The 13,892-nt window shown below is 34.3% G+C and overlaps 1 protein-coding gene across 2 annotated transcripts; it reads left to right on the top strand.

Moving 5' to 3' along the window:
- Positions 1–10,633: 10,633 nt before the first annotated feature.
- Positions 10,634–13,194, top strand: LOC123707317. Of its 2 annotated transcripts, none has more exons than XR_006753477.1 (4): positions 10,634–10,733; positions 11,453–11,536; positions 12,218–12,408; positions 12,997–13,194. XR_006753477.1 is itself a non-coding variant. In XM_045657246.1 (4 exons), exons 1-4 carry the CDS (start codon positions 10,658–10,660, stop codon positions 13,150–13,152), a joined length of 525 nt encoding a protein of 174 aa, XP_045513202.1. In that variant the 5' UTR covers positions 10,634–10,657; the 3' UTR covers positions 13,153–13,194. The 2 variants fall into 2 exon arrangements, 1 of the variants encoding a protein (XP_045513202.1); XM_045657246.1 differs by having other exon boundaries at positions 12,979–13,194.
- The last annotated feature ends 698 nt before the right edge of the window (positions 13,195–13,892 follow it).

The following is a 13,892-nucleotide window of genomic DNA, read 5'->3' as shown; positions in this document are numbered from 1 at the left end:
GGCGGAATTTTACGGATTTTTTTTTGGACTTCTGTTGAATTTAATTTTGAATAATATAATATTACAGGACACAGTATTTTTATTAAAAAAATTCAAGCAAATATGGGTCATCCGATGAATATAATATATAATGACTGATATTAATGCGTATACTGCATTATAAATCAGTCTCGAAACATAAGTTAAAACCATGTGTAAAAATAATATAAAAGTGTGTATCAGCACAAATAACTAAGTTAATGCTCGCAAAACTAAAGTATTACGTCAGAGATTTATTTTTCTTTTTCCTTTCCTTTTCCGCAATATGTATCGGGTTAATAGCTTCGCTATATTAAATCATCGTTAGTACATCTCGCAAATAGCTTTCATTAGCCTAGTTTTAAGGAAATTTAACTAAAATAAAGGTGTATGTATAAAATATTCTACACAACTACACAAAACATGATAAAATGTTAATGCTATTTAAAACATTGCTCGTACGAAGACTTGATGACACTTTAAGGTTAAGCATGTTCATAGTTCAACAGGACTTACTGCTTATAAGTAATGAGAACAGCTATAGAAATATATATAAGTTATGTAGTAAATGGTCATAATAATCCAGTGGTACTACAACATAAATGGGTCTTGGTTTCAGATTACATCCGTTTTTTCGATCCTTTTTATGTCTGAATCATCGATTTTTGGGTTGTGTCATGACAATTTCCTCATGATGGTTGCCTCCATCGTAGGAGCAAGTGCTGATTGCACACATTAAAAAAAAATCCAATGGCGCACGACCTCAGGGATGAGAGACGCACGCATAAACCACCATGCCAGCACTATATTATTGTCAGTTAAATAAAATTATAAATGAAATAGGTATTCATATTCTAGTTGTGTTACCAAAATCTTCATAAGTGTACGTAGTACCAAAGACAAGCATGTAAGAATATTACTTATCTAAACTTTCAACCATTTAAACTACAAAATGTTAAATTGAGATCGAATCACTATTAGAGATAATATACTACAAATAACTATCATCTTCATAGAACTTTGTAAGTATTTTTATAGTGATGACGAGAAAAAAAATTAAATGATCGAAATTTCAATTCTATTTGACAATAAGTCTGAGTGCATGTTGTAATTAGCGGTCACAATTGAACAATAAATATACCACACAGACAATTGCAAAAAATACAAGTGCTATCAATGTTTCAGTCTTGCATTATATATTTGTTTACGGTTATCTAAAATTGCATAAAAAACAGACGCACACGATTTTTATTTAATAGACAATTATGTTGTAGAATAAAATAATTGCTTAATCTAAATTGTATCGTAGTAATTTAAAAAGTTTGGTCCCAATGAGTAGGTATAATGCTGACTAATTTACAATTAATAAGTGCAAGTTTATAAATTCAGTTAAGTGTTCGCATCAAATATTTATAAACGAATTTGTTCTCAGTATCACGTTTATTATTTTCTATTCTATTCTATTATATAAATTATGTATTAACGAAATGCATAGCACTTCATACCATAATTATTTGAAGCGATGAAATTTCGATAATACAGATTTACACTAGATACAGATTTACAAGTTTAAATATTGTCGACCGCTATACTTGGGATCTCAAATCTACAATGATTGCAGCACTATCTCCGAGATAATAAGGAGAATTGGAATGCCAAAAGATGTTATGACACGTTTACGCAACATATGGAAGAAGAGATTATTCAGTATTAAAAAAAATCACACTGAGCCGTGTCCTTGTATTTTCTATCTTCCTATACGGAGCAGAATCGAAATAATATAATATTACTATTACTATTAGCCTTTTTATTTCTTGTTTTAAAATAGTTGGTAGTTGTTACAGTAAACAAAACTATTGATTTTTGTTTGTATGTTAGCTTAGATTGTGTCCATATTACAACCCGTTTATTAACTATAAGCCGACAACGTCTCATTTGGTGCTTTAGTCACACAATGCGTAGGGGCACCAAGAACCTAGAGAAGTTCATTGGGATAGGCAACACCGAACATAAAACATGGACGCCAACGAGATGAACTGTCAAAGACTCGTCATCCTCAAAATTACACCGTTGGAAAAAAAATCGCGCCAGATCTGACTACAGTTGACCACGATACTCAGATATGAGTTACCAATCCAGAGAGAGATTAATTAAAGGACATGGTTCAAGATTTTTTATATTAGCTGTGTAAATTGTTCATGCAATTACTGAGACTGTTTCATAGAAATTATACAATATTGAATTGCTGATGGAAAATCCAACCGTGGAGGGTCCACAATTGCAAAAACATCAATCTATACTTACTCACAAACTTCTCTCTCTTTTCAATCGGCAGCTTATGTCTGAGCATCGTGGTCAGCATCGAACGAAGCATCTAGAGCGGACTCTCTACGTCTATCGGTTTCTGTCCAGCGCCTCTCTGGTGACAGTGTACTGTTTTGAGGACGATGAGTCTTTCACTTGATCGGTGCATCTGGTTGGTGAACGGCCACGTGATGTTTTGAGTTCTGTGTTTCCAACTACGATCAGTTTCTCTAAATTCTCATCGCCTCTGCGCATTGTATGGCCTAAATAAGATACGATTCGCTGTAGGCATATGGTAGACATGCGAGTCCGTATGCGGAGTCTGGTTAGAATCGATGTATCGGTACGCTTTGCAGTCAAGGTATTCTGAGCATTCACCGCCAGCACCACATCTCAAAGGCATCAATTTCGTTTACTGTTTATTAAGCCAATATTTTGTCAAGTGCTTACTTTCAAATGGACAAAAGATCCTCCACCTTATAAAAAAAATATATTAGACAGAAAAAAAACGGATTATTCACTAGCTTGTAGAAAGAAAATGGCAATGACAAGAATAATAGGTAAAGGTATTTCCAAATCGATACGACTTCATGAAGAGCGTACCATTGGCAACACATTCGTTCAGGCGTTGTATGTATTCACGGGTTTGTAAGAATTTTATACTAAGCTGCCTGCCCTTATCCCACAAAAAACTGGTAAGTTTCATACTACACTGAGCAATACCAAGTTTCATGATAAATTATCAATCTATAAATATTTTACTGTTAACAGAAAACTCAATTTAACAGCAGATGAATGTGGTAGGTTTGGTAGGATGTAACAAAGTATTTTAATTACTTCCTTAAATGTTAAAATAGCTTTTACACATTAAGAAAAACACTTTTTGAACGGACTAATAATACATAGCTTTAATCCTTAAAGGCAAACCTCAGAATAAACTTATGTCTTTGGTAGACGCAAATACTTTATTGAAATATACATACTATTACTTACATAACTCGACATTTTTACAATGTAGATTTAGAATATTTTTTATTAACTTTCATAAGCGTGCATTACATATAAGGATAAATAATATTTGATTTCGGTCACCCGAGTGATAAAATCAGTTTTGTAGCCTCGTAATCTGGATTAAACATCTTCAAAATCATAGTTTCGCAAATCTTGAATTAAGGTTGGGAGTGGACAGCATCTTGAGTGCCTGAGCGTTCCATTAGGACATCCTCTTTCATACCTTTGAGGGTACTTGATACCTCAGAGGGCCGGATTTTCACGGCTAGTGAATTTCTATACGAAGTACTTAAGTTGCACTCATTTTGGAATTCCTGCTCTTATTGGTTAAATCTTGGAATTTTCTGACGTAAAAATGTTTGTTATTATTGAATTTACAGAACGAATATGGTCGTCTAATCGAACATATATTATAATTAAATGTGGATAATGAATCCTTCTACTGGAAATACGATTAATTATTACCGAGTTTGGACGAGCGATTACAAGCTTCTAAATAGAAATATAGTTTTTGCCGATACATTTAGCTAATTATCGAAAAAGGCTAACCATAAAAAAATGATGTGACCAAGCACAGTTAGTATTAAAAAAATCGATATTTTATTGCGTTTAATTCTATTGGCATTTCAAGAGGAAAGATTTAAGTTCCATGATAATAATTATCTAATCAGTCATCTCCAACTCTGCCGTAGATACATGGACATTCTTGGACATTCATAAGTCGAGCGGGCCGGATGGTATCCCTCCAATTGTGCTGCGTACATGTGCTCCTGAGTTGGCTCCGGTCCTGACGCGCCTTTTCCGGTACCTGTACTCGCTCGGCACTGTCCCGAAGTGCTGGAAGACCGCTTCGATACATCCGATCCCTAAAAAAGGCGATCGCACTGATCCATCCAACTATCGCCCAATCGCAATAACCTCCTTGTTCTCCAAAATAATGGAATCCATTATTAATGGCCAGCTCTTGAGTTATCTAGAGGGCCACCAGCTGATTAGCGATTATCAGTACGGCTTTCGTCGTGGTCGTTCAGCTGGTGACCTTCCACCAATTGAGTCCAAGGGGGAGGCACTAGCGGTTAGTTTGGACATAGCGAAAGCCTTCGATCGGGTGTGGCACAAAGCACTGCTCTCGAAGCTACCAGCCTACGGGCTTCCTGAGAAATTATGCGACTGGATCTCCAGCTTTCTAGCCGATCGGAGCATCAAGGTCGTCGTCGACGGAGCATGTTCCGACCTTAAACCCGTGAATGCTGGGGTCCCACAAGGCTGTGTTCTGTCCCCGACCCTGTTTCTTCTGCATATCAATGACATGTTGCAACTTAGCAACATTCATTGCTATGCGGACGACAGCACTGGGGATACTCTTTACACTGGCCGGGCAGGTATTTCTCGGGCAGTTGTCGATGAGTACCGGAACAAACTTGTGTCTGAAGTCGAAACTCTTTTACGTGGAGTCTCGGACTGGGGTAGACTAAACCTAGTCCAATTTAACCCCAAGAAGACACAAGTTTGCGCGTTTTCCGCGAAAAAAATACCCTTTGTCGCTACTCCTCTTTTCGAAAACACTCTTCTTGAAGCCACAGCCAGCATCGGAATACTTGGCGTTGACATATCGAACGACGTTCAGTTTCGCGGTCATTTGGAGGGAAAGGCTAAATTAGCCTCCAAAAAGCTTGGTGTGCTCAGCAAGGCGAGACGGTACTTCACTCCGGGCCACCGCTTGCAACTCTATAAAGCGCAAATACGGCCCCACATGGAATACTGTTCTCACCTCTGGGCGGGGGCTCCCCAGTACCAGCTCCTTCCACTTGACCGTATCCAACGAAGAGCGGTTCGAATCGTCGATGACCAATCCCTCTCCGAGCGGCTCGATCCTTTGGCGTTGCGTAGAGATGTGGGGTCACTCTGCATCTTCTACCGCATTTACCATGGAGAGTGTTCAGAGGAGTTGTTCGGATTAATACCTGCAGCTGAGTTTCAGCATCGGACGTCGAGGCAAAATACAAAATTCCACCCGTATCACCTCGACGTCCGACGTTCCACGACTGAGCGTTTCTCAAGGCAATTTTTGCCGCGCACCACCGCTATGTGGAACCAGCTGCCCACTGAAGTATTTCCGAACCAATTCGACTTAGGGTCCTTCAAGAAAAGAGCGTACAAATTCTTAAAAGGCCGGCAACGCACTCGCGAGCCCTCTGGCATTGAGAGTGTCCATGGGCGGCGGTATCACTTAACATCAGGTGAGCCTCCTGCCCGTTTGCCCCCTATTTTATAAAAAAAAAAAAAAAAAAAAAAAGATAATAGTAGATCAGCCGTCTGTGGCTGGCACACGCCATTTCTTTTGGGTCTAATGCCGATTTTCCTTTACCGTCCAAAAGTCAATTAGGTTCGATATCTTTGACCTCACAGATGAGAGTCGTATGCTGAAGCCACTAGCCCAACACTGCTCAAATATTATATTGTTTTATAAAGAATTTTTTGCATGATGTTAATATAACTTTCCAATACGTATCAAAAAAAATCATAAAAGTCTGCCAGTTTTCGAACCAAAACTACATTTAGTTTACCTTTTTATATATAACCAAAGTTAAAGAAAGATTTGCTTCGGTGCCTATTAATTATTGTAATTATTAATGAATCATTTCATTTTCGATGATAACATTTCCTGTAAAAACCATTCTCTTAGATTCAAGACACGAAATAAATTTGTGTAGAGTTCAAATGCTGGCAGTATTGTAGTACTTTGCTGTGTTATAAAAATAAAATAAAAGTAATATCACCATGATTAGGGAGAGGCGTTGGGCACATGGCCAATACTCCAAGCTCCAATGTTATTTGCGTGCAAACCGTTTCACCCTCTCCTCCTTTAATAGTTTTTATACCAACAGCTGCTTTCCACTTGAACGCGAAACTCAATCGCAAACTTTTTTGATACGTTGTTAAGTTATTATATATGCATTTTTAACAAGAAATGACCAGAAAACACGTTTTAAACGGATTGAAGCTATGTATTATTATTATAAACTTATAATTATTTACATAATTTAAAATTTAAATTGTTCCGACGTTTCGCGTGCTATTTGCAGACTATACTGGGAATTATCAGTTTTCATTTTTATAATAATTCGATATTTAAATATGAAATATTAATGGAGGCGATTATAATTAAACAAGACTAAAGTTAGAACGGTGTTTGTTGGCATGCTATTTATATGAAACCATCATCGTAATTATGGTAACAATACAGGCTTTAAAAAAACCCTTTAAAATTGATTTGCTCCTTTAACATTAAGCCCGACGGATTCTATTTCATTCAAGTTATGTATTTTAATTAACCCACATGCAGTACTGTCCGCACCTCTGGGCGGGGGCTCCCCAGTTAGCTCCTTCTACTTGACCGTATTCAATAAAGAGCGGTTCGAATCGTCGACGACCAATCCCTCTCCAAGCGGCTCGATCCTTTGGCGTTGCGTAGAGATGTGGGGTCACTCTGCATCTTCTACCGCATTAACCGTGAAAAGTATTCAGAGGAGTTGTTTGGAATAATACCTGCAGCTGAGTTTCATCATCGGAGTTCAAGGTATATAACCCGTATCATGTTGACGTGCGCTGTTCCACAACTGCGCGGTTTTCAAGGCAATTTTTTGCCTTGCTGCCCACTGAAGTATTTCCGAGCTTTCAATTATACTTAGGACCCTTCAAGAAAAGAGCGCACCAATTTGTAAAAGGCTGGCAACGCACACGCGAGCAATCTGGCATTGAGAGTGTCCATGGGCGGCGGCATCTCTTAACGTCAGGTGAGCCTCCTGCCAATTTGCGACCTGTTCTATAAAAAAATGATTATTTACTAATGTGCTGTATACAGAGAAATGGAATCGTAATAATTTCTACTTAATTAATATTAGGTTTAAATACCTATAACGAATAATTAAAATTTATTTACAGTAGATACACAAAACTATTTAAAAGATCGAAATACAAAAACGCAAAATTTTACCATTACAAAACATTTCACTGTCTCAATTATACTCCGACAAAACCATTCCCAATGTTTCGTTAGTACTTTAATGTTTCTACCTAGTAACACTAGACGCCAAGTAACTCTATCCTTTCCTTGAAAACACGTTTGGAAGTTGCGGTCCTCTTTAATCGAATTTAAACTGAAACTTCTTTAGTAGAACGTGTAGTACATGGAACTAAAATGTTCGCTTTTAATACGTCCTTTGTATAGTTAAGAAAGGGATTTAATTACTACTATTAACTATGAGCTGTTGAACTAAAGGTTAGCTGTACTTCTACCTGTGAGGCGCCTCTTCTGCTATGCAGACGACACTAGTCCATGCGAGTGGAGTGGTCATTTAGGGAGGTGGCTAAGCTTGTGTCATTGTTGGGCGGATCCATGTCCTGGTTATCAGGGTGTCTCGTGACAAAACGGAAGCCAATTTTCCCCTCATTTATAAGAAAAAAGGGAAAAAGGCGGAAAAGGCGCTGCTTTTACCGCATATCACCAAGAGTGTCAGTGACGCCGTGAGGTCTTGGTAAGAATACTCAATAACGAGTCACCCCCGGCACCAAGCAGTCCCGTCGTGGGAGTGCGCAAATCATTTTCCTATGTAAAAAAAAGTTGGACTAGTTGTAAAATGACTAACCATAAAATAGGATTCATTGTCCTGCCCTCAAACATTGCCTCTACCTATACATTTTTATACCAATTACTTTTTCTGTGTACCGAATAAATACTTAGGTGTAAGATGAAAAGAACCATAGTGTGAAAATTTTAGTAGATTCGAATTCAAAACTTAGCTATGAAATCCGATTGCGCCTGTCTGAAAAAATAATAGACGACAGGCAAATGGCGGATCATTATGTTTCTTATAAAGAAAAATGAGAATGAAAACAGAGAAACAAATCTCGTGAACCCATGAAGGGCTATAACGAGTAATGACCGATGTATGTAAAATTAGTTATTAAAATAATTCGTAAATAAAATAACAAAAAATGTATTTAATGCAATTGTTCGATTGTAACACGATATACAGAAAGATCTTAAATTCCTAAAACATACTAAGGTCGTGTAATCCCATTTCTGTAGTCACCCTTGATCAAAAATAATTATTTCAAGTTTAGAATAACGAAATTAGTACTCATTTATCAGCTACAACTTACAGGTCTTATAAATGGTCTTAAACTTGCCTAAACCAAGTGTAAGAAGTTGTTTAGAGATAACATTCCTCACACATAACATTACATTAATCTTCATTATACTCTTAACTCCTAAAATTAAGCTCTTCTAGTCTAATAAAAGGGTAATTCTCATTTGTTATGGGCTTGGTGCACCAGACAATGCAATTTCAAGCCTGGAAATTGTGTTATTTGTCATAAATATAATAAGGTGTTTAGATTCTACATTATGTATTCTAAAATAAATTAAAAAGTCTTTTATTTGTACTGTATTAAACGTCATTTACACAGAAACATGATACGATTACAATTTTTTTTTGAAATTATCCAAGTTTTGGCCAAGACTGAAGTCATAAAAATACTGAAAAATTTGTCACGAAATTTTCATTATTAATTTTAAAATTACTTATATTGTAATTGTAATGTTATCCATCATATATATTTAAAGCAAATAAATGGCTAGCAAATTGTGTAATAATAAGGGATCGAGTGTATTTTCTTCATAAATAAACTATAGACCACCTAAAAATAAAAGAAAACTCTGTATAGATATCGTTCTCTCACATGTATAAGGTTTATATATAATTGAAAACATCAAAAATAGGTACACAAACAATACAATCTAACTTAAAAACGAAAAGAATCTAGAGAATACAAAATTTTAACAATTCCAAAAACATCCAGTGGGATATGAAGCAAACAGATATCTGCGTATTACATTTCGTTATAGTAAAGTAAGTCTTCAGCCTGTCGAAGCAATTCTTATGTATCTGCCTGCATATACATGCCTAACCATGGAGGTTAAATTTATATCAAACAATACGTTTGCATACAATTATATTTCGAAATCAAATATTCTCTCGTAAATAAGGTTAAAACAACTTAATAATTATATTACCTGACGAGCAATTACTGCAATTATATTTAAGCCAATGAGGTCATATAAAGCACACATATTAAATTGTTATTTAAATTTTCCTTTGAGAGAGAAACCGTACAACGTGCCAATTAACAAATGTTTTCTACAGATGGCTTGTTAGTTAGATATAATACAAATGTAGACTTTTTTATAAAACATATTTAACCAATGGCACTGCAAACCTTTTTGGCCTTGGGATTTGTTTCATACGCTTCGTCATGTAGCTGAATATAGAATTAAGATGCAGTCACACTTACCGCTGTTTCGTATCAAACCCAACACATGTTCTCTCTAAATCCATCAAAATCTCAAAAGATCAAAAAATCAAACATGCCGGAATTTTTTACGATGTTTTCCTACATTTCATCATTGGTCCAAGTGTTAATAGCGCATATAAAAATAAAAATCCGTACATGTCCAGGCAAACGCAAAATTAAATGAGAAAACCCAAGCTTCACCCTTAGGCTATCGTTACTTTTCGTGTACATGTCGCAGCCAACTAGCTTAATTAGCCGTTCAAACTGCCTAGCCTTTTAACTAAACTCATATTTATTGAAGTGAAACATTACTTTTTTATTCATTTAATCATTTGGTTTCCTAACATTAAGATTTGTCAGGCGCCGATCTTATCTTTATTAATCCGAATAAGATCTTGTACATACCAAACGCTTACCTTTTCTCGAAATCGTACGTAGTAATGTTGACCAACGCCCTCTTTAAATCCACGATTATTTCAATATCCATAACGTTAATTTTTGAATCTCTATTGAAAATTGTATCGAAACAAAACCATTCTGTTATCATTATCACCATCACAAAAGTGCTATATGGTCATGCAAGAACCTGTAAAGCCTGTCCCATCGTGTATCCAGGGCAACAACATCTAGCCATCGTTGTTTTGACCTATTGCTGCCTTTATTGTTTTTCACATTCATTACATTTGGTTTTCTCTATTCAAGCGACATTTCATTTCAAGTAAGATAACGATTGGTTATTTAATTTTTGTTAATACAATTAAATAAGACCCAGGACCGATTTACAAGGCTCGTCATTTAACTTTCAATATAACTGTACTTTTTAACGTAATCATATAGGTACAGATTAGATGTTCATAAAATCCACCTTGGGCATAAAAAACTTTGTTCGGGCCGTAAAATTTGATTTATAACACGATTTATGGATACAAAATTACTTCAATAACTTTTCTCATTAACTGAATAAGGCATGTATTATTTTTATTGCGTTTTATTTCCGACACTTTTCAATATGTTCGCGAATGTTCAGTGTTGTGACATAAATGGTAATTTCATGTTCATAAAAACCGTGCGTTTATTGATAGGCTTTAGTTTAGATATAGTAAGGATAAAATCGATATTATTTTATATAAGAAAATAAATATTTTAATGAATAGTTGATTCAATGTAAGATTTTGTTTAAGGTTTTTTTTTGATGGCTTAGAGAGAATTTGTGACTATGGTAAATTCATTAGAAATATAATGATTTATATATCGATTATTCAAATAACATAATATGATTTACACCAAACCTCATTGCATTTATAATTTTATTTGCATGTCAATACCTAACAAATCGATTGTCACGATCTCAGTTAAAGTGTACTTTAAATAAATTGCTTCTCCGTTATTTAAATGGCAACACTCAATCATATGCTTAAAATAACGTACACTCGACACGGCAAACAGAACACATCATTACCAACAAGTGGAAACAGACTTACAAAAATAAAAACCTATTATTTACGTGGTCTTCAACGCCTCACCAGTATTAGTATATATACTAACTTTAACTAAAGAATATAATAAATTGGTAATTACTAATTTATTTGTTTTTAAGGCATTTATTATAATTGGACAGATATTTTCGATTGTAATCGATGTTATAAGGCTTGTGATGTTAATTAAATAAGTTTATAAAAGATTTTTTTATAAAAATGTGTAATACAAATTAATAATAAAAATATGAACTAGTTAGTTTTACCTTAAGAAATGTTTGCCTTAGGAACAAATGAAAATCTACCGCCTCTTTGGCCATGTCAATGGAACAATGGAATAATACCTTATACATTTAATTACTACTCAATAAGTAAGTAGATGTTTCAGTCTAGTTGTACCCATACATATTATATTATGTTAAAACATTTTACGTTTCAATAGTAGTCGATTCCAAATGCATTCGTCCTATAAACTAACGACTTAGTACCGAATACGAATTCCTACTCAACTATAGGATTCAAGAAAATTTGATTATTATAGGTATAGTAGGTCTATAATACAGACGAGTGTTTAGTTTCCTGGTTTTTGACCATTAACAACATCCTCAAAAAACAATAGATAAAAGTTACAAAGATAATATTTAGTATTAGATCTCGGATTTATATGTGTAGCTCGCTTTCGATATAAAAACATGCTCATTTCCTGTAAGGCTGAATTAACATTTAAAGCTGAAGTTTTTACGCCTTCCATTAGCGAAATGAAAACTTTTTTGGAATTCGTAACCAAGGTTATGTTAAAACCTTTACATATTTAAGAAGTAAATTTAAATTTAGTTATTTTCTAGATTTTTTTGTAGGAATATTAATATTTAAATAATTTTGAGACTGCTGCCTTTGTGGGTTACACTCCTAACTCTGAGAAAACTTATAATCTATGTAATCATATGTATAATAATTTGCTAGATAACCTTAATATTTACGAATTACTAAATACTGTTTTCAGTGTATAATATTTATCATCGTTTGGTACAAGAAAGTAAACATATTTTCAGGTCCAAAACGGTTAATAAGTATTGTAAAGAAGGGAATAGATTTTATCGAAAGACAGTCTTGTCTGAAATTCATTGAACACAACCCTTTAGAACTGGTGGATCGTAAAAATTTTACATTTCTATTCTACAACTATTCGGATGTCTTAGAAAGCTGTTGTATGCAGTTTTACACAATACCCTACGGAAAAAGAGTAAGTTATTTTTAATATCTTAGTAAGTGTGCCTGTCACCAGCGGTAATAAAGTGGCGGCGATCTAAAACAAGCATTATCTAAAATAAATTCGTTGGTAGTAGTTTTTTGAGGTTATTACAATTATACAAATATTTATTTTAGTGAAGAATTATAGATTGTCAAACAAATATTTGCCTTAATATAAAGTGGTTCTGGCTTTTTATCTACTAAATATGTCAATACAATGTTTCGTATGAGCTCGGAAAGTTCTCGGCCTTCCCCGGGGAAAAATAATAGCCAGCGTAATAGACAGAATGTAATTAGCTGCTGTAAGTGTTAAATACACGGGGAGTTTTTATATTTAGTTCAATCTACAATTTTAATAGTTTAATGTGTTAACTTTTAGCTTGATATAGAACATACTCAAAGGAGCATTTGACTAACATCATTATTTATAAAACTGTCGTGAGGAAACTAGAAAATAAACATGTGTGTTAAACACAGGAGGGGGATCTAGTCTATTGAGAAAAATAGTCAGGGATCTTCCTCTCTTTGTGCATAAATCTGAGGCCATATACAAATGTTGTAGGGCCGCTATTTTTTACAGCAAGTCGTAGTAACTCCTATATGTACATTGCCCGCCGAAGTGGCTCATGCAACTCTCCACGCAATGGGACTTACACACGTCAAACATGAACGATTTTCTTTAGCCATGGTTGATGCTGCATTATTCCCAGTTACCTGCAATAGAAAGGAAGCCTAAGTTTCATATTTTTACTGTTATTAAAAATTTTGTTTGTGGCAATTTTGTTTTTGGTAAATTCGTTTACGCACATTAGAATAAAATTTATTTATTTATATAAAAATAAATAACTTTTAGTTAAAAAAATGGCTAGACCGATTTGGCTTATTATGGTGTTGAAAAATTTGTGGAAGTTCAAGGAAGGTTTAATCAGGAAAATACTAAGAGCGATAACTGAATTTTCTCATAAAACCTCTTCTTAGCTTAAATATTTGATGTCATTTGTATTTTTACAAATAATTGTCACTTGATTGACATATATTATTTTATGCCTTTGTAATTATTAGCTGTAAAATAAGGTCCGATCTGTTAAAAAATTGTATTGTATTAAGTTTTGACACATATGTATATCTGTAGGTGATACGAATCGGGTCATCTAGTATATAATAGAAACGTGTTTTTTGTATAATATTTTTATTTTACTTATATGATACAGCATTGCGAACGGCATATTTATTATTTTTATTATAAAAAGTTTTTTTTTATGATTATTATGATATTAATTTATCACTTTTTGAAGATTCAAACCGACGAAAATTGCTAATAAAAATCCTTCGGCGAGTAGATCTTTTTGTTTTAATCTTTACCACGTTTGATTACCAACAGTACATTTTGAAATTAAACGTTTAATAATGTTAATTATTTTACTTTCCTTTACCTTTACCTTTACTTTACCTTCGTTTTCTTATTTCAAAAATATT

Source organism: Pieris brassicae, chromosome 3 (genome assembly GCF_905147105.1).
Source record: "Pieris brassicae chromosome 3, ilPieBrab1.1, whole genome shotgun sequence".
Classification (NCBI taxonomy): Eukaryota; Metazoa; Arthropoda; class Insecta; order Lepidoptera; family Pieridae; genus Pieris; species Pieris brassicae.
The sequence above is the reverse complement of the archived record's forward strand: the minus strand, read 5'-3'. Positions and strand labels throughout refer to the sequence as shown.

What these genes read in the sequence shown, in the direction of transcription:
- LOC123707317 (XM_045657246.1), top strand. Translation starts at nt 10,658, where the DNA reads ATGTATTATTTTTATTGCGTTTTATTTCCGACACTTTTCAATATGTTC. An exon ending in TCAGTGTTGTGACATAAATG is followed by an intron (nt 10,734 to 11,452) that starts GTAATTTCATGT and finishes TGTTTGCCTTAG; the next exon opens with GAACAAATGAAAATCTACCG. An exon ending in CAATACCCTACGGAAAAAGA is followed by an intron (nt 12,409 to 12,978) that starts GTAAGTTATTTT and finishes CAAATGTTGTAG; the next exon opens with GGCCGCTATTTTTTACAGCA.